Source organism: Prionailurus viverrinus, chromosome A2 (assembly GCF_022837055.1).
Source record: "Prionailurus viverrinus isolate Anna chromosome A2, UM_Priviv_1.0, whole genome shotgun sequence".
In the NCBI taxonomy this organism is placed as follows: Eukaryota; Metazoa; Chordata; class Mammalia; order Carnivora; family Felidae; genus Prionailurus; species Prionailurus viverrinus.
The window spans coordinates 75986760-76006275 of NC_062562.1; the positions used below are offsets into that span (position 1 = coordinate 75986760).

At 41.9% G+C, this 19516-nt stretch overlaps 1 gene segment (V, D, J or C); it reads left to right on the forward strand.

Annotated features, from left to right (window-relative positions):
* LOC125161213 (T cell receptor gamma constant 2-like) overlaps positions 1–19516 on the forward strand; it is a 38323-nt gene that overhangs the window by 4625 nt on the left and 14182 nt on the right. Inside the window, 1 exon segment of the C gene segment in view lies at positions 12079–12132. Within this exon segment, the coding sequence occupies positions 12079–12132 (54 nt within the window).

Genomic DNA, 19516 nt, shown 5'->3' on the forward strand with positions numbered 1-19516 from the left:
AGGTGCTAGATGGAGATAAGGGGAGATGTGGTGTCATCAAGGTTAGCGTGTATGCTGAGAGAAAGGGCTAGTTCTGATGGCCGGGATGTGGTACTCAATGGTGAGGAGAGAGTAAGTGAAAGTTCCTTTTGGTTCCCTTGTCTCTGAGGGTCTTATCCCAGAGAGGATAGAAACTTCTTCAACAGAAACCCAAAACTGGGGTGCCTGGGTGGCTCGGTCAGTTAAGTTGTCTGACTCTTGATATTGACTAAGGTCATGATCTTTTGGTCATCAGATAAAGGCCTGAGTCCAGTTCTGTATTGACAGCGGTGAGCCTGCTTGGGATTCTTTCTCCCCGCCTCTCTCTCTGCCCCTCCCTCAAAAACGAATAAATAAACTTAGAAAAAAAAAATCCTAGACACATGGAGGGAACTTCTGAGAACATCTGGCTAATGTCAAACTTCTGGAACACGGCCCTGGAGGAACACCACCAACAGTGGAGACATCGGCACAGACCAGCCCAAACCAGCCCTGACTGTCCCCACGGGCTGCACAGGTAGGAGATCCATAACGCTTCTTAGCATCTCTGAGAGGGTCAGGGCGCTGAGGGGACCACAGGAGGCAGCAGCCAGGCTTTGGATGAGAAGCTGAGGTGGGAACTTTGCATCCCAAGGTGTGCTGTGAGTCGGTAGGGGTGGGTTCGGGGCTGGTAACTGCATAGGACAATTCAGAGGGAGAGGCTGAATCCAGAGAGCAGGGCCGAGGGCTGGAAGAGGGCGTCAGGGAGACTGTGAGAACTAACTCTCCTCCCGGGTGCAGTGATGGCAGCAGGAGACAGGGAGACAGAAGGAGGAGGAAGGGGACAAAGGAGACAGAACTAGCCTGAAAGGGGCTGTTATAAACCAGAGAAAACTATTTTCTTTTTTTTTTTTAATTTTTAGCATTTATTTATTATTGAGAGACAGAGAGAGACAGAGCATAAGCATGGGAGGGGCAGAGAGAGGAGAAGACAGAATCCAAAGGAGGCTCCAGGCTCTGAGCTGTCAGCACAGAGCCCGATGTGGGGCTCAAGCTCACAAACTGCGAGATCATGACCTGAGCCGAAGTCGGACGCTTAACCGACCGAGCCACCCAGGCACACCGAGGAAACTATTTTCAATTGGTAAGTTTAGTGCCTCTTCGAACATCAGAAGGAGGAAGAGATGACACGTGTGAGTTCAGCAATGACAACGCTCCCATTCCCTGCCACACACCAGAGATGTAGCCTGGATTTGCTCTAACCACTGCACCCTGCTCAAGGTGCCCGCGTGAAGGGGGAGCGGGCACCAGTGGGGACCACAATCCATCCCGAGCCCTCCCCGCCCTGTACCTGGAGCAGGGCTGTGTGAGCCTGGAAAGAGCGCCTTTTTCTAATTTTCTGCCTAGGTTGTGCCATGTTTTAATTAGTAAAAAGGAGGCTTCTGTGCTATGGGAGACCCTGTTCAGGAAGAAGTAACTACATAGAGTGGTGTGGACAAGGTACAGAGTTTTAAAAACAACTGAGTCCATGAAGCTTCCTGAGCTGAAAAAGATAAACTAGTGTCCAAAAAGAATCGTCCAAGAACCAACGAAAATACTGTTATTTGAATCTAGAAACCAAAGTTTACCTTTCAGAGCCTTGAGAAAATAGTCATAGGGAATGTAATAAAACAACAACAACAACCACAAAAGCCTGCATTTGCATAGACCCTGGTAACCCAAGGGGTGCAGTGAGAGGAGGAGGTGAGCTGGAGCTTCTCCAGAACCTTCTTCTGTGGAGCAGAGAAGGGACGGTGTGAGGTTATGAGATTAGAAATCCAAATGCTTAGCGTGCAGCCTGGAGGAAGGACTTGGTAGTAATTATCAGTATTTCTTGTCCTTTCCACTTCTGCCTCCATGTCCTAGAAGGAAATAATTGGGACATTTACACACAAAAACCTTCCTTCATTCATTTTGTAATATTACTATCTGCACAAGATATACCTGTGTCTCTGTCTCTGTCTCCATCTCAATCTCTATCTACGTATCTATGTCTATGTCATTATCTCTATCTCTATTTTTCTCTATCTCATCTCTAGCTCTAGCTCTGTCTTTCCCTCTATCTCTATCACTATCATCTATATCTATCCACTTACCCCCCCCCCCCCCATCAATCTAACTATCTGGAAATGGGCTGGTGGGATTGCTGTTGCCACAACCTGACCAATATTCCCCAGATAAATCAGAAATCTTATTACAATTTGCATGGAAGGGTGGCCCTTGCTTGACCCACTATTTTCTTCCCTGACACCAGCTGTCACACACACCTAACCCTGACCTGAGGCTTCTGGAAAGCAGGGTTCTCGGGTCTCCATCTTGTCCTTGGAGGCAAAGCCTGGATAGACAAGATGACCAGTTACAAGCAGTCATCTGTCCTTTTTCTGGGCTAATGAGCTTCTTCTTCACTCTGTTCAGATTGTGTGAGAATCTTAAGAAATTATTCAATGCTTCCTATGAATATTTGGAGAAAAGTCTGCTCTATTCTCTCTCTCTGTCTCACTGGTTAGTCATCAAAATGACACGACTGGAAATATCTATGTACACAGTAAAACAAAAGATAAATACAATATGTACAGTACTCAACATTGCATCTGTTAACTTAGCCGTTAATTGGTACCAACAAAAATGAATCAGACTTTAGAGCATCGGATACACATTTGGTCTCTTACAACACCCGCTCAGAGACAGAAGGAAGCAATAAATTGGCAGCACTGAGACACCCTGTCTTCTCCACTGTGATTCTTTTTTACAAAGTCCACAGAACAGAGATGGAGCCACAGACAAATGGGTACAATGTATGAGAGGAGCCAGGAAGTCGGTCCCAAGTCCTCTCTTCAGTTCTGGTCCTTTTGCACGTGGGCAACCTCAGCCCCCATCCCAGCCTCAGTCTCAGCCCCGCCCCGTGCTTCCTGACAGGTACCTCAGTTCTAGAATCAAGAGAAAAAGAAGCAGACGGCCACCAGGTGCACCTGCAGGATGGCAGCCTCTTGCGCCAGCTTCCCGTTGCCCGGATCGCCTCCTGATAACAGCCGCTGTCTGGGCTTGTGGAGAACAACCGAGTGCATCAGGAACCCTCAGCAATTCGTCCTGAGGTTTCCAGGGAGTATGGGTGACACAGGCCGCATGATGAGGGGACTGGGATGGAGGGAGGGCAGGCGACTGCGGTCCCAGACAGGACTCGAGGGCCGGGTGCTGTGCCACACGAAGGCAGATGGAGGCTGGTGCTGCTGGGATACAAGTGCCCGGAGGAGCACCTTTGTGTGTGATTCTGTGACCTCGCCAGGGTCTGCGCGTGCCTGGTCGGTAATGCAGCCTCGGTACCCAGTCACTGAACAGATGTGTGAATAGATGAATCTTAGGGAGCAGTACTGAGCAAACACATTCAGGGTATTTCCTGTGATGAATCCTCAACCGTGCATTCTAGAGCCTTGAGAGACATACGTACACACAGACACATACATACCTGTGTGCACATACATGTAGGCACATTATTATTACAGAGTGGTATGTAATCTATTATGTTCTCATAAGTGTATATGGAAGAAATAGTCCCCTGTTTAAGAACGTGGGTTCCAGATGCGGCACATGCACACCATGGGGGACTATACAGCTGTAAAATAGATGTGAGATGCAGGGTTAATTGCAATTTATGTCCTAGCAAGTCGCAATTGGAAACTGAAATTTACCAATAGTACCATTTACAACAGCAACAACAACAATATCAACAAACATATATAATACATAGAGAAAAATTTATCCAAAAATATGAAGGATTCTTATGCTGAAAGCAATAAGACTTTAATGACAGAAGCTGAAGAAGAACTAAATAAATGGAGAGATATACCATGTCCATAGATTGGAAAACTCAACATATTTTAGATGTCAAACATTCCTCAAACAGATAAGTAGATTCAATATAATCCCAATGAAAATCCCAGGAGGACTATTCATGGAAATCACTAAACTGGTTGCAAATTTCATATTGGAAAGCAAAGGACGTAGCATTGCCATACCAGTTTTAAAAAGAGATCTAACACTTACTATTAAGACTCAATGATCAAGACAGTGGGGTTTGGGTAAAAGCAGAAATGGATAGATAAGAGGAAAAGAATCCAGAAATAGGACAACACATAAATGGTTACCTAATTTCTAACAGCGTGCCAAGGAAATCCAATGAACAAAGAATTGAGTTTTCAACAAATGGTACTGGAACAAATGTTCATCTATCTGGGGAAAAAACCTCAATCGATGTGAAACATCACATACACAAACTAGTTAAAAATGGATTCTAGTCATAAATGTATAACCTAAAAAATAAAACTTCTAGATGAAAATACAGGAGAAAATCTTTGTGACCTTGGGTAAGGCAAGGGTTTCTCATATAGGAGACCACGAGCAAGGTCATAAAAGAAACATTTGATAAATTGGACTTTCTAAAAATTAACATTTCTGCTCTTTGCAATACTATACATAGAAGGAAAATGGAAAATTGCAAGAAAATGAAATGAAAATCCACAGATTAGAAGAAAATATTTTCTACTTAAAAAAATTTTTTAATGTTTATTTTTTGAGAGAGATGGAGAGCACGTGCAGGGAAGGGACAATGAGAGAAAGGGGCAGAGGATCTGAAGCAGTCTCTGTGCTGACAGCAGAGACCCCAACGTGGGGCTCAAACCCATGAACCATGAGATCATGACCTGAGCGAAGGCAGACGCTTAACCGACCGAACCACCCAGGTGCCCCTAGAAGAAAATATTTTCAAAAGACATATCAGAAAAGACTGGTGTCCAGAATATGGAGAGAAATATCACAACTCAATACTAAGAAAAGAAGCCCAATTAAAAAATGGGAAAGAGAAATAGTAGAATGTGGGCAGAAGTCACCTAAAATCTCTTCTGTTCTGTTGCTGATAGAATTTTAATGTAAAGAAAATACAAAAAAAAAAAAAAAAAAAAAAGAGGACCTGTATGTGATCAGAGACGTAGAGAGCTGGGAATGCACAGTTCCCGTCTTACAATAACATCCAAAAAAAGCAGGACAAACTGAAATTTAATGACTGAGCCCATTAGAGAAGTGAGGTTGCAGGGTGCTTGACATACTCAAACATTGGAGACAGACGGACACTTGCAGAGAGACACAGGATGTGAGCATTTGCTCGCCTTACACAGATGTTGTCCAACATATTCACTTGGTCATGGGATTCAAGTAGAATTTATTAACGAAATAGTGAGAGCTGAGTATAGACTAGTGGGGAGTGGGAATCCTTGAGAACATAACCAGGGTATTTCCCAGCACCTCTTAAGATTCTTCTCCAGGAAGCCCACAAAACTCTTGCAGGGAGGGCCAGGGACAATCCACACAAAGCCTCCCCCTTGGTGCTGCAGGAGGGGAACAACAAATACCACTGAAATCCACCCAGACCCCATCCACCCCATTACCCCTGGAGACAAAAGGTGACTTCATCTGCAGGGGAGGTGCCGGTGGAATCTGCTGCGGTTGAGGGAAGGCAAAGGAGGCGACCACCAAAACTTTTTCCAGAACATCTCCCCTATGTCCCAAGGTAACAAGATGTCATCTGCAGAAGGCTAGGCATCAAAATCAAACCCATGGCCTGAAGTAGGGGGGCACCCACGGCATCTGGGGGAGGGGGAAGAAGGATTTAAAATGTTTTATTTCTGAATCCTTGGACTGTACTCCTGAAACCAATATCACACTGTACGTTACTAACTGAAATTTAAATAAAAATTAAAAAAAAAAGAAAATGTCCCATCTCAGGAATAGAGGCAGGAATTCGTACAAAGGCCACGTCCTTAAGATCCAGTTTCACTGTATCTGCTTAGAAGTGAGACTTAATAAAAATACCAGAGAATGTGTCCTTTCCTGACCTTTCACCCCCATGACAGCAAACCTTGAGTAAAAGTAACCACGGAATAGAGCTGAGAGAGAGCCAGAGATAGACTTTCTCTGGGGAGCAGAACAACGGAAGCCTTGAAGACAAGTGAAGGGACCAAGGCAAAGCACAACTAAAGAATTTTTAAGTGTCTGGACTCTGGCAACAACACATTTCAACCCTGATAACTTAGCGACAACCAACTCCAGATCCGGTCTAACTCCTGCATAGTTAACCCAAACCCCCACACTAAAGGCCGAGCAGAAGGAAAGGTGTGCTGGTTTTCAAGCACAAAACATATTTACCTCAGTATCCACTCTACGACACCACGTGGCCAGCTTCCAACCAAACACTTGGAGGCATACAGCAAGTCAAGAGGAAACACAGTGTGAGGGCCCAGAGCGGTCACCAGACCCAGACTGAGACATACTACAGATAGATGGTGGAAGTATCAGGAATTTAAAATAACTATGATTAATATGTTCAAGGCTCTAATCCAATAGAGAGATGGACAATATGGAAGATCAAATGGGTAAATTCACTGAAAATTATGGAAAGTCCCAAATGGAAACTATGGGAAAGAACCAAAAGGAAAAGCAAAACTAAAAACCACAGCAACAGAAATGAAGAATGCTCTGAGAGGCTCACCAGTGGATATAAGAGATGTAAAGAGAGAATTAGAGAATCAGATAAATATAGGACACTAGAAATTACCCAAACTGCAATCTGCAATGGAAGGACGAAAGAGACAGAGAGACAGAGAGACAGAGAGAGAGAGAGAGAGGAAGCAGGTAATCAAAACTCACAGAAGAGAACTCGAAGAACTGCCCCCCTCTCTCTCCCTCTCCCACTCTCTGTGTTAAACCATAAAGGACTTTAGTCCTTTAACAAACAAATGGCTTCTTTACACCAATATCATTGGACGGTAACAATCATCCAGTGGTCAGAGAAATCTGCTGATAAAGTGGGTTAATAGCCCTGTTTTGCAGGACTTTGGGGATAAATACTGTGGGTTCTTAGCTGTGTGCTCAGAACGCCCCTTCCTCTTACGGCAACAGCCACCAGATCTGCGCGGTGATCAGCCCCGTATTCGACCACCTCTCCTGACAAGTGCTGGCAGAACGTGGCTCCTGTCCCGGATGGTCCTGGTGGCCTCCCTTGGCAGCTGTGAGTGGCTCTACCCACGGGGCGTTTCACTCAGTAAAGAAAGCTGGTGTTAAGCATGGACAATCTAGTCAGCAGAAGGCCGCCCACATGGTCATTCAAACTAACCTGACAGATTCCACCATGACCTTGAATTCTTCAGGAAGAAAATGTAAATCTTAGACCCCAACTTTTCCATTAATAGAGAACAAATGTGTACTATTTTAGTGAATGTCAAAATTTCGCTAATTGTTTCTTTTGTTTCTCTTTTAGATACAAATGGTGACATTTTAATAACACATCTCATACCATCCATTACCAAGAAAAAGGACACACAGCATTTTTATTTATTTATTTTTTGTTTATTTTTATTCTTGACGTAGAGACTGAGTGTGAGTGGAGGAGGGGCAGAGAGAGAGAGAGAGAGGGAGACACAGAATCCAAAGCAGGCTCCACGCTCGGAGCTGTCAGCACGGAGCCGGATGCAGGGCTTAAACTTGTGAACCACGAGATCATAACCTGAGCCAAAGTCGGATGCTTAACTTACTGAGCCACCCAGATGCCCCAAGGATCACAGCATTTTTAGAATGCCAAATAACAGGTGTCTTAAAGATGAATGTATAATAGGGGCGCCTGGGTGGCTCAGTTGGGTAAGCGACCAACTTCAGTTCAGGTCATGATCTCACAGTTGGTGAGTTCGAGCCCCGGGTCGGGCTCTGTGCTGACAGCTCAGAGCCTGGAGCTTGTTTCAGATTCTGTATCTCCCTCTCTCTGCCCCTCTCCTGCTCATGCTCTGTGTCTCTCTGTCTCTCAATAATAAATAAAAACGTTAAAAAATTAAAAAAAAAGACGAATGTATGATATACACTAGTATCGAATGATGTCAGACCAGCCTCTAAAACACATTCTGTGTATTTCCTCAAGTGAAAATGTACAGGAACAAGGTGTTAGTGAGGAAAGATGTGAAGCCAGGAAAGGACAGAGGGATTTGCCAGGGAGCCTGAGGATACACCGAGTTAATGAGGCATGTGCTGGGCTGTATGACTGCACCTGCTGGGATCCACTGTATAGAAATGTGCCACTGACACTGAACAGAAGCCCTCCCACTATGCCACACCCCCGAAAACATATACCCACGCCTTTCTAGCTCCCAAGGACCTGGCCACTGTCTATATAGGACTTGTCTCCTGCATCTGTGTCCTCAGCAAGGTCTGCGCTAGGAGCCCAAGGATGCAACCTGTGATGTTTCTTTCAGTTAGGTCACTCGATTCTTATCACTGTTGGGGACTGAATGGCTTTTGTAAGTGTCCTGAATTTTCCGCTTCTCCGTCTATGAGAAGCTTCCTGGGAAGGAAGCTATATCCAATGTGCAAAATGGTTTGCTGGCTTTGTATGAATAATGAATGAATGAATGAATGAATAGGAGAATGATGAAAACCACAAGGCCTTTGTTGTTTTTCTTTGTTTGAGAATGAGAGAGAGAGAGAGAGAGAGAGAGAGAGAGAGAGAGAGAGAGATAGCATGAGCAGGGGAAGGACAGAGAGAGAAGGAGACACAGGACCCAAAGCACACTCCAGGCTCCTAACTGTCAGCACAGAGCCTGATGCGGGGCTCAAACTCATGAACCTCGAGATCATGACCTGAGCTGAAGTCAGATGCTTAACCAACTGAGCCACCCGGGGGCCCCCATAAAGCCTTTGGAGTGATAAAAACCTGGATTTGAATTCCTGCTCAGCCACTTAACTGACAGCACAATCCAGGAACGTTACCAAATCTTTCTCATAGGGTTGCTGGGGACTGAAGGAGGTTCCACACAGGGCAGTTCAAGCACAGGGTCAGCACATCACAGTGTCCTTTTCCATTACAACCGAACGGTTTCCCTGAGCCATCTCAGCTAACACAGGCTCTCAGGGACTCATTAAAAGTCACATCTGACATTGTCCTTCAAACAATAAAATATGCGTCATTTTGAAATGCTAAGAATTGTGGATATGGAAAGAGTTGAGGATAAGAGTCGAGGATAATAAATCAAAGATATTTCTTCTCCAAGATTTTTGTTCATTCACAGCATAGTAACATCATAGCATCTAAAGAAATAACTATAGTAATTGTTAATATTTCCTCAAATTTGTAAACTTTCTACAAACTACCCATATATAAAATGCACCTACTTCTGCATAATGTGGTGGGATTATTATCTCATTTGTTATTATAGAGTAGTAAGGCTTTTCTTCCAATTCTCAGGATAGCCATTAAGCTCCCACACTCTTGCAAAATATGATGTAAAATCTAAACTTCAGAGTGAAACAGAGCTTAAGGGTAGGTGTGTTTGAAGCAAAACCTAAAGGAAAAAGTGAAGTTATTGCCTCCTGAAGGAAGATAATGTTGAGTTATGACAACATGGGTGTTTTGGTGAGGTTCTGGAATCCAGTATTTCTATATCCCAGGAACATAATAAAATAACACTGAGACGGATCTTAATGACAAGGTCATTCCTCCCCCGTACTTTACTCTGATGAATAAGGCTTCCACTGCCTCCTCAGTCCTGACTCAAGACCCTTCTTTGAGGAAATTCTGCGTACTCACTGGCAGTGCCAACACTGCGTAATTCTGTGCATCTTTGGCTTGGGTTTGTAGGTTGATTATACTCCTTTCTTGTCTCTTCACTGTTTTCCTGTCCACTTCAACTTGTTCAAGTGCCTCTGATTTCTCTCCTTTGCTTTTTAAAAAATTAATTAATTAATTTTTGAGACAGAGAGAGAGTATGTGCACGTTCATGTGAGCAGGGGTTGGGCAGAGAGGGAGGGAAAGAATCCCAAGCAGGTTCCACACTGTCAGCACAGAGCCTGACAGGGGGCTTGAACTCATGAACTGTGAGATCATGACCTGGGTCGAAATCAAGAGTTGGACACTTGACCAGTTGAGCCACCCAAGCGTCCCTCTTTCCTTTGCTTTTTAAATGAAGATACCAAAATTAGAATGTCTCAGGATCAATTTTTTTTTTTTAACTGACTGTGGGGAATCAGTTTAGGAATTCCCTGAGCTTGCACCAATGGGTTAACAAGGCTTAGAGCAGAAAGCAGCCACAGGATGGAAGTGCCCAGAATAGATAAATGGGTAAACAGGGCGATAGACCTCCACAGCAGGGTGAACTTGTCTGGAGCTAATTAGCAAAAAAAAAAAAAAAAAAAAAAAAAAAAAGTGCCTTGTTGACCCTGAGGTAGCATGCTCAATCTGTCTTATCCAGTAGGTAAGTTAACATAAACAGACAGGGTGCCCGCTGCCTGCTATAAACAGCCATCTGCACAGCACCAGGATTTTGTTTTGTATTGACCCAAACCCGTAACACCACATATCTTTGAAACCTCCTTTCTCTCACACACGAGTTAACGATCACTGTTTTATTGTCTCTTTCTGCACTTAACCCTTTTGATCCTGATAAATACAGAGCAAGGACCCTTAATCAGGGCTCTTGTCTCCTCCCAGACATTAGCCTCTCTCACATTTAATTCTGCATTCACTCTCTTGCTGGACAGAGAGAGAACTCCAGACTCAGAGTCTGCGACAACCGAACACCACACAGAACAGTGCACATAGGTTGCAAGCTGTCTAGGGGTTCCTTGGAGAAGGCCATAGTGCACTGGTTGCAACAAAAAATAGAGCACCTGAGATGAATCCTATATGCCTCAATCAAGATTACAAGCAAGACAAGCCCAACTCCTCCTTGGACACACATAAGAAAGACATAAAATCTTCTACCTGATAATCAATTATGTGTTCAAATCCAATGAAGACACCTGCTCCTATGCCCGCTAGGATCTTACTCTGTCACACAAGCAGAAGGACCTGTAAGAAAACCTGCTTTATCACTAACCCTCAACTCCTTTCTCACTTGAGCAGCCACAGCAGACACCGCCCTGCTCTTAATCACAGGTTTCTAAGCGGTTGGAACAGGAAGGTCCCTTTGGACAACATGGCCCAATGCCCACACAACAAATGGGCATATGGGAGCCCAAAGATGGCAGATACCTTGTCCGAAGCTAGTTACCCACAGAGGTGGGGCTACACCTGCATATCTAAAGATCACAGAACAGTTTCTAAGAGGCTTCTTCTTTCAACATCTCAGACAACTGAGTTTGTTTTCAAACTTTAGTGTTAATAAGAAATCCATTTTTCCATGGGAGATAGAATTCTACAAATTTCTTCTTTTATTCCAGGAGAATATTGTCATCATAGAAATTATTTTCTCATTGTGCATTGCATGGTAAAGATTTGTGTTGCCAAATGGTAAACGTGGCTGCTAAAAAATGGAGACCATTGTTCCCATTACTCAAGTATATGTCTGTTGGCATATTTGCATTTTCAGTTACCGAAGTGAATACTCTTTCAGAAGTACAATCCAAAATTGCTAACGGAGCAGACCTGGTGTTTGTGAGAACAGAAGGGCTTTTCCTTTGATGTGGTGTCTGAGCGGTTTCACACACTTGAACACCTGGAAATCAAAATGTCTTAATTCTCTGAACACTTTTCCTGGTAATTTATAAAAGTCCTTGGTAGACCACTGGTCCCTATCTCTTCTTTTTTTCTTTCCTTTTTTCTTTCTCTTTTCTTTCTTTCCTTCACTTATTTCTTTCTTTCCTTTACTTCTTTCCTTCATTTCTTCCTTCCTTCCTCCCTTCCTGTCTTTCTTTCTTTCTTTCTTTCTTTCTTTCTTTCTTCTTTCCCTCCTTTCTTTCTTTCTTTCTTTCTTTCTTTTTTTCTTTCTTATCATTTCCATTTTTTATCAGCACTTTTTCATGTCTACTCCCTCCAAAAAAGCCAGATATTTGGGTCAATTAATCTGAGGAAAAATAAAATACCAGATGCCATGAAGCCTATATCCAAGGACTTCAAGGGAACCCGGAAGATCAAATCTCCAGAACAAGGTTTCTACATGCTGGTCATGCCATGAGGCTCAGAAGAAGGCTGACATCTTTTTAGAAGCTCTAACCAGTGTGATAACCTCTAACCAGGCTGGATCAAGATATCTTCAGAAGGAATTAGGCTCATAGTAACTCCTCCTGGTAAGTAACTTTGTTCTATTTGGATCCTGTGAATGAAAAACTGACAGAATTTTTTAGAAAAAAACAATGTAGGATCACATCAACATATGGACAGCAATTTTGTAGCTACTGGTCACTCTATATGGAAACAAAACTACTTGTAGACAACTTATTTTCCTCCCTGCTTATAAGAAGGTTGAAATTCTACCTTTAGGAAACACACCTCATAAAAGGATAGTTTCAGTCTTGAAATTAAAATATGTGTGTAAAACATTGCTGTACATTGTTAGTTCAAGAAGATTTTCTTGTAGACCCCGTTTTAAGTGAGAAACACTTTAAGTACCTCTGATGCTCCGTTCTTTTTAAAAAAAATTTTTTTTCAACGTTTTTATTTATTTTTGGGACAGAGAGAGACAGAGCATGAACGGGGGAGGGGCAGAGAGAGAGGGAGACACAGAATCGGAAACAGGCTCCAGGCTCCCAGCCATCAGCCCAGAGCCCGACGCGGGGCTCGAACTCACGGACCCCAAGACCGTGACCTGGCTGAAGTCGGACGCTTAACCGACTGCGCCACCCAGGCGCCCCTGATGCTCCGTTCTTAATGAAGAGTGCTCCTTTCTCTACCAACCTGCAAAGCCTGTATGATGACTTCTGGTCTCATCTTCAAGAGCAGTACAATGAAATTTAGGTCTTACAGGAATGACCAAAGAACATCAATAAATCCCACTTACTCTTTTTTTTTTCTCCCACTTATTCTTTATTCCAGCTTCTTAGAGGGTAGGCTGAGACTAGTCAAAATTTGTGCTCTCATGGCTCCTGTGATATTGCCTAGAGATGGACCAGTGGAATGGAACTTGTGAGCTCAGTAAACCATTTCAGCTCCGGAATCCATGAAAAGAATCTGTCTGCATGGTTTTCCAGTCTCGTGTGTTCATTTATTGTCTCAACAGACATTTATTGAAGACAGTTTCTACATTCGATGTTAAAGATAGAAGGTACGTAAGGCACAGTCCCCACACTCCAAAAAGCTTGTAGTCTAGTGGACAAGTAGTCTACATTGTGGCTTGTCGGGCCCCTTGTTTTTCAGCCTGTGGCCGTCAGAGACACAGAATGTCTTAGGTTCATGAGCTCTTTTGCTTTCTTAATTTATGTACTACTTATTGCTTATCAAATTCATACATTTTGTTTAGTGGAACATTGGATAAAGGGGCCCCAAACCATCCCATTACAGAGAATAATAGTATTAGCAAATATTTATTGAGGGCCAGATACCACGTTGAATAGTTTCAGTGCCTTATCTCAATCCTCAACAGCCCTGCCCAGAAGACCCTCTTTTTCCACTTTCACAAGAAAAACAAAAACAAAAACAAAAACAAAAAACCTGAGGCTTAGGGGTGCCTGGCTGGCTCGGTCGGCTAAGCACCTGACTTCAGCTCAAGTCATGATCTTGGGGTCCTTGGGTTCAAGCCCCGCATCAGGCTCTATGCTGACAGCTCAGAGCCTGGAGCCTGCTTTGGATTCTGTCTCCCTCTCTCTCTGACCCTCTCCCACTCGTGCTCTGTCTCTCTCCTTCAAGAATAAATATATATTAAAAAAAAGAACCTGAGGCTCAGAGAAGTTCAGTTATTTGCTTAAAGTCACATGATGAGTTACTGTGGCAAAGTTTGAGACCCAATGGAGACTTAACCATTCCAAAGAGTCTGGTGTAGACCATTAAGTAATATTGGAAAGATTAAGCCATATTTTAAATTCTAAATATTTACTCCTCTGAGCCTAACCTTTTCAATCAACTCTTTAGTTGAATGCTTAACTAGTAAAGGCTTATTATTTTTGTATTACTGCTCATGCAGAAAACAATGCTTCTTAAAAAACAATGCACTAAAATAGTCCCTCTCCCCCCAAAAAGATCATGCCAGACTTGTTGAATATGCATTTATTGAATTCTCACAGTGTGATTCTTAGAGTGTTTCTGTAAAATGACAAGTTCTTTGGGACACCTGGGTGGCTCAGTTGGTTAAGCGTCTGTTGGTTTCCGCTCAGGTCGTGATTTCCGCATTCCTGAGATGGAGCCCCTTATCGGGCTCTGCGCTGACCGCAGGGAGCTTGCCTGGGATTCTCTCTCTGTCTCTTTCTGCCCCTCCCCTGCCCCCACTGGCACACATGCTCTCTCTCTCTCTCTCTCTCTCTCTCTCTCTCTCTTCCTCTCTCAGAATAAACAAACTTAAAAAAAAACCCGACAAATTCTTTTGACACCATTGCATTCAGTCTTCTTTTTCTGCATCGGCATCAAGAGCACCGGAAACACTGACTCTGGCAGACGAGCTGGAGCAGGTGACCTACACGCAGGACTCGGCCGCATGACCCACAGCTGCCTTTTCACTCAGGCTGGGACAGTGGCAGAAAGACCAGACCAGACAGGATCCCCTGATGAGCAGCTCAGGATTTTATATCAGTGCTCTGGAAACGGTATATATATAGATATATCTATCTATATCTATATCTATATCTATATCTATATCTATATCTATATACCTATATATACAATATATATAAATATATACCTATGTTATATATAGGTATATATATATATAGGTATATATATATTCAATATATATAATATAGGTATATCAACATATATATCAATATATATTGATTATATACATATAATCAAGTCTAAAGAGGGGTCTCAGAATAATTGGTTAAGAGATCATCATTAAGATTTCAGACTCTGGGACAACTCATCTGGTCTACCATCAGTGGGAATGGGATTCTGGAAAGAACTTACTTTACAATCAAACCAGGTACCCACCCCGAGTACATAGAAACAACAACAACAAGGGCGCCTGGGTGGCGCAGTCGGTTAAGCATCCGACTTCAGCTCAGGTCACGATCTCGAGGTCCGTGAGTTCGAGCCCCGCGTCAGGCTCTGGGCTGATGGCTCAGAGCCTGGAACCTGTTTCCGATTCTGTGTCTCCCTCTCTCCCTGCCCCTCCCCTGTTCATGCTCTGTCTCTTTCTGTCCCAAAAATAAATAAACGTTGAAAAAAAAAATTAAAGAAAAAAAAAAGAAACAACAACAACAAATATCTGTAAAAAGATTAACTTTTATTTATTAAATATTCAAATATGCTATTTCTATTTTTGTTCCTCTTTGAACATTATAGAAATAGTATCTGTAAATTACACTCCAGGAAAAGAACTGGTCTGATACATGAAAACCTCTTAAGAAAAGAGGTTTAGAGGATTCAGCAAAATACTGAGGAAAGGTAAAACCATACTCTCCAACCCGGGTGAGGGAGGTGGAAAGACAGAACCCAGCTGCCCAGGCAGAAAGGGGTCAGTTCATCCATTCTTGACTGCGTTCATATCTAATGTGATTTGGCTTGAGATTCATCTTTGTTTAATGTTAGCAGGGCCTGTTTTTACGTATTTATTTAAATACTGAAAAATATGGGCTCAGTTTAAAAGGGGCACAAAGGGAGATTTCTGTAAAAGCTTTTCAGACAGTGGGCTGGGTATGGCTGGGCCCACAAAGTGTTCGGTCCTGGCACACTGCTCAGGGTCACAGGTAAATATTCTTTCATTCTTCCATATATCGTAGGGAGGCGAGGCAGGCGATGCAGGGGCGGCAGGCTAGGTGCTGGTGCCGGCTCAGAATTCTAGGATTCAGTCCCAGTTTGGTCACAAATGGCAGCGGGATCCTTGGAGAGGTAGGTGACTGTGTCCCAGTCCTTGGGGGTAGTTGCCGCCTGAGCTTGTGTGGGCGACACTGACAAGAAGCTAACTTGCTGGAGCAACTGGGGGTCCTTGAAGGGTGGGGATGTTAGGTCCCTGTGAGATTTTTGTGCTGAAAGGTTTATTAAAAAACTTTATATTTTATTTATTTGATTCCAAAAATACCAGTGGAAAAGAAAGAACAAAAAATTACTTGTCCTTTTGTCACAAGGTGATTCATATCAGGTATGGACACGTTTAACTGTGCAAACATATTCAAGAAGGTCATAAGCTGAGTTTGTTTTTTTCTAAATTCAGACTAGTAAATGTGTTCATTCTTCATTAGTCTTAGAGATGCAATTTTGCCTGGATGAGGGGGAACATCTCATAGGGAGGTTTCTAGCTTAGCAGATCTAATCAAATACAATTTCCCAAGAATTTTCACAATGCTGGTAAAACACTGAAAAAATAAAAGAAATTATATATTTTGCTTCCCTTAGTGGTTGTGATCACAGATACAAGTGAATTCATAAATTGTGAAGCAAGTTTCTGGTTCTCTTTTTTTCCAAGTGACTACATACCCCCATGTAAATTCTAGCAATCCAATTAGATACTGATGACAGAGATATAATTCAGGAGGTTCTGAAAAATATGTTAAGAGGCCGTGGTGCAGAGAAAAATGTGGACTTTGAATCTGAATCTATCATGTTGTGTATAATCATCCTTTAGCAAGTAATTTTTGATTCACTGGTTATTGCTTTCTTAAAATTATAAAAATAATACATGTGCATTATGGAAAAAAAACTGGAAAAGAGAAAGAATAAAGAAAAAGTTAAAAATTTATAGGGACACTAGGGTTAATATTTGCTAAATTCCCACCTATTCATTCTGTCGGTGTAAGAACCATCTCAAGGACTAAATGTTACAAGGACTAAATGAAATTAAATATGGAAATGACTACCACAAGGGTTGGGACATGGTCAGCCATCAGAAATAACACTTCTTCAGAATTCAAATTACCACCCACTGGAGTTCTTTATTAAAACAAGAGTACAGAAAAATGTATTAATTACCATGTAGTCTGCAGATCACTTTAGATCAAATGGTCAGATTTGCAGAATACTTTTAATTCTAAGACTCATTGTTACCAGTTTGTAAATGATTAGAATGTTGTAAGCATTCCCTCAAATATTGTTAGCCTGACTATGAGATGATTTCTCATTTTTCAGTAGAAATACCTGGATGTAAAAAAAGTGGGATGGTCTTGCAACTTGAATATATAAACTTATAATGATATAGTTATAAGGTCAAATATTCACTGATAATATTTTATATCTTTATTAGATTATACTTACAAATAAAAAACAATATCATTATGAACATCAGTTGAGAAATACTCCTTTTGCCCTTATATTCATTAAAAATTTTGTTCAGACTCTTCACATGCATCTAAAATGTACACTTTAGAGCAAAAAAAAGTACTCATGGGCAATCTGTAATTGTCACGAAAGTGTTTGGTCTGAGAACAAGTTGATCCCGACAGGTAAGTTTTCTGAGTTGACACATTTCCTTTTCGGATGGTGAAAGGGTGTGGTCAGAGAGCCTGGGCTTTGGGCTCAAGCTGACCGGAGCTCTGGCTCCACCACCTATTGTTTATGTGAACTTGGGTAATTATTCTCTGGCCTCCGTTTCCTAATCCATAAGATGGGGTAACAGTATGTATTCAGAAAGAGTAGACCAGAATTAAATGAGAGACTGTGAATAAAGTACTTGGCACGTTGTCTTACACAAAATGGGTGCTGGATGGAAGTTGCCCCATTTCGAACCTAAAGGGAGAATTGTATCCACTATGGAGGGTGGTCTGTAGCCGATCCTACTGACAAAGCAGAAATTCTCCAGAGGAGTCAGCTTGTAACTGCTCCAATGGGAAGTTCCCTTGCTGTCCACGGATACACAAAAAACTTGAATTTAGAGGTATTTGCTTCTGTTTAGTGGACTTTTCTTCCCTTACTTGGCAACAAAAATGAAATGAAAATGTGTTTTTTTTTAATCTTTGTAGTTCTAAGTACTTTAAACCTTAATCCCTGATCATAATTGATAGAAACTCTAACAGGAACAAGTTTGGGCTTCATGCTTGTATTTAGTAGAAACACAATTACATGTCTAAAATATAGTTAGAATGTGGGGCGCCTGGGTGGCTCAGTTGGTTAAGCACCCGACTTCGGCTCAGGTCATGATCTTGCGGTTTGTGAGTTCCAGCCCCACATCAGACTCTGTGCTGACAGCTCAGAGCCTGGAGCCTGTTTCAGATTCTGTGTCTCCGTCTCTCTCTGCCCCTCCCCCACTTGTGCTCTGTCTCTCTCTATCAAAAAAAATAAAAAATAAAAAAATATATAGTTAGAATGTACTTAGAAACATAGAGATATAGTTAGTACTTTTAAATATACTTAGAGGGGTGCCTGGGTGGCTCAGTCGGTTAAGCGTCCGACTTTGGCTCAGGTCACGATCTCGCGGTCCGCGAGTTCGAGCCCTGCGTCGGGCTCTGGGCTGACGGCTCAGAGCCTGGAGCCTGATTCCGATTCTGTGTCTCCCTCTCTCTCTGCCCCTCCCCTGTTCATGCTCTGTCTCTCTCTGTCTCAAAAATAAATAAACGTTAAAAAAAAATTAAAAAAAAAAATAAAAATAAATATACTTAGAAATGTCGTTAATTTGAAATTCATATTTATATATGAAATACTTATAATTTATTTTTAATAAAAGTAAAATGAGAATAAAATAGAGAAACTTTCAATCAATATCAATAGGCAACTTTGAAATGTCACACTTATAAATATTGTGGTTGACATTTGATAAATTTAAAAAAATTTTTTTTTTCAACGTTTATTTATTTTGGGGACAGAGAGAGACAGAGCATGAACGGGGCAGGGGCAGAGAGAGAGGGAGACACAGAATCGGAAACAGGCTCCAGGCTCTGAGACATCAGCCCAGAGCCCGACGCGGGGCTCGAACTCACGGACCGCGAGATTGTGACCTGGCTGAAGTCGGACGCTTAACCGACTGCGCCACCCAGGCACCCCGACATTTGATAAATTTATATAGAATTCATACAGCTTCATCATCATCAAATTATAAAACTCAGGCAATTAACCTCAAATTCTTTTTCTTATATAAGGGTATCAAACAAGTTTATTTATTGTGTAAACAGGTTTCTATTTTATGCATAATGAAAATGATTGTGGCCACTGTTAATAAATTTAAAAAAGAATGTTGAAAGAAAAAAAAACATGTAAAATAATTACCCTAAAGACAAACACTAACCGTATACGATCAAGTACACTATTAATGCTCAGTTAACTATCACATTGAGAAAGTTATGAGAGTTCATTTTGGAAAAGAATGAAACTTCCAGAATCTAGCTGAGGAAAAGGGACAGGAGGTAAACATCATGTCTCACCATCAAGAAATTTTCTTTACTGTGATGAACCAGAAGTATTTCTATAAGAAAACCAAATTTCCTAACATGAAAACTAGATCTTTAATGTATTAAATGGGGGCTAAAATGAATTAAATATCATGTAAAATTTTAAAATTAAACTTTTTTCACATCATATGCTTTTTAAAATAAAAACAAAGTATATGGTTGGAGAAGTATACAGTGCTTTACTATTATAACCAATGAAATACTATTTCTT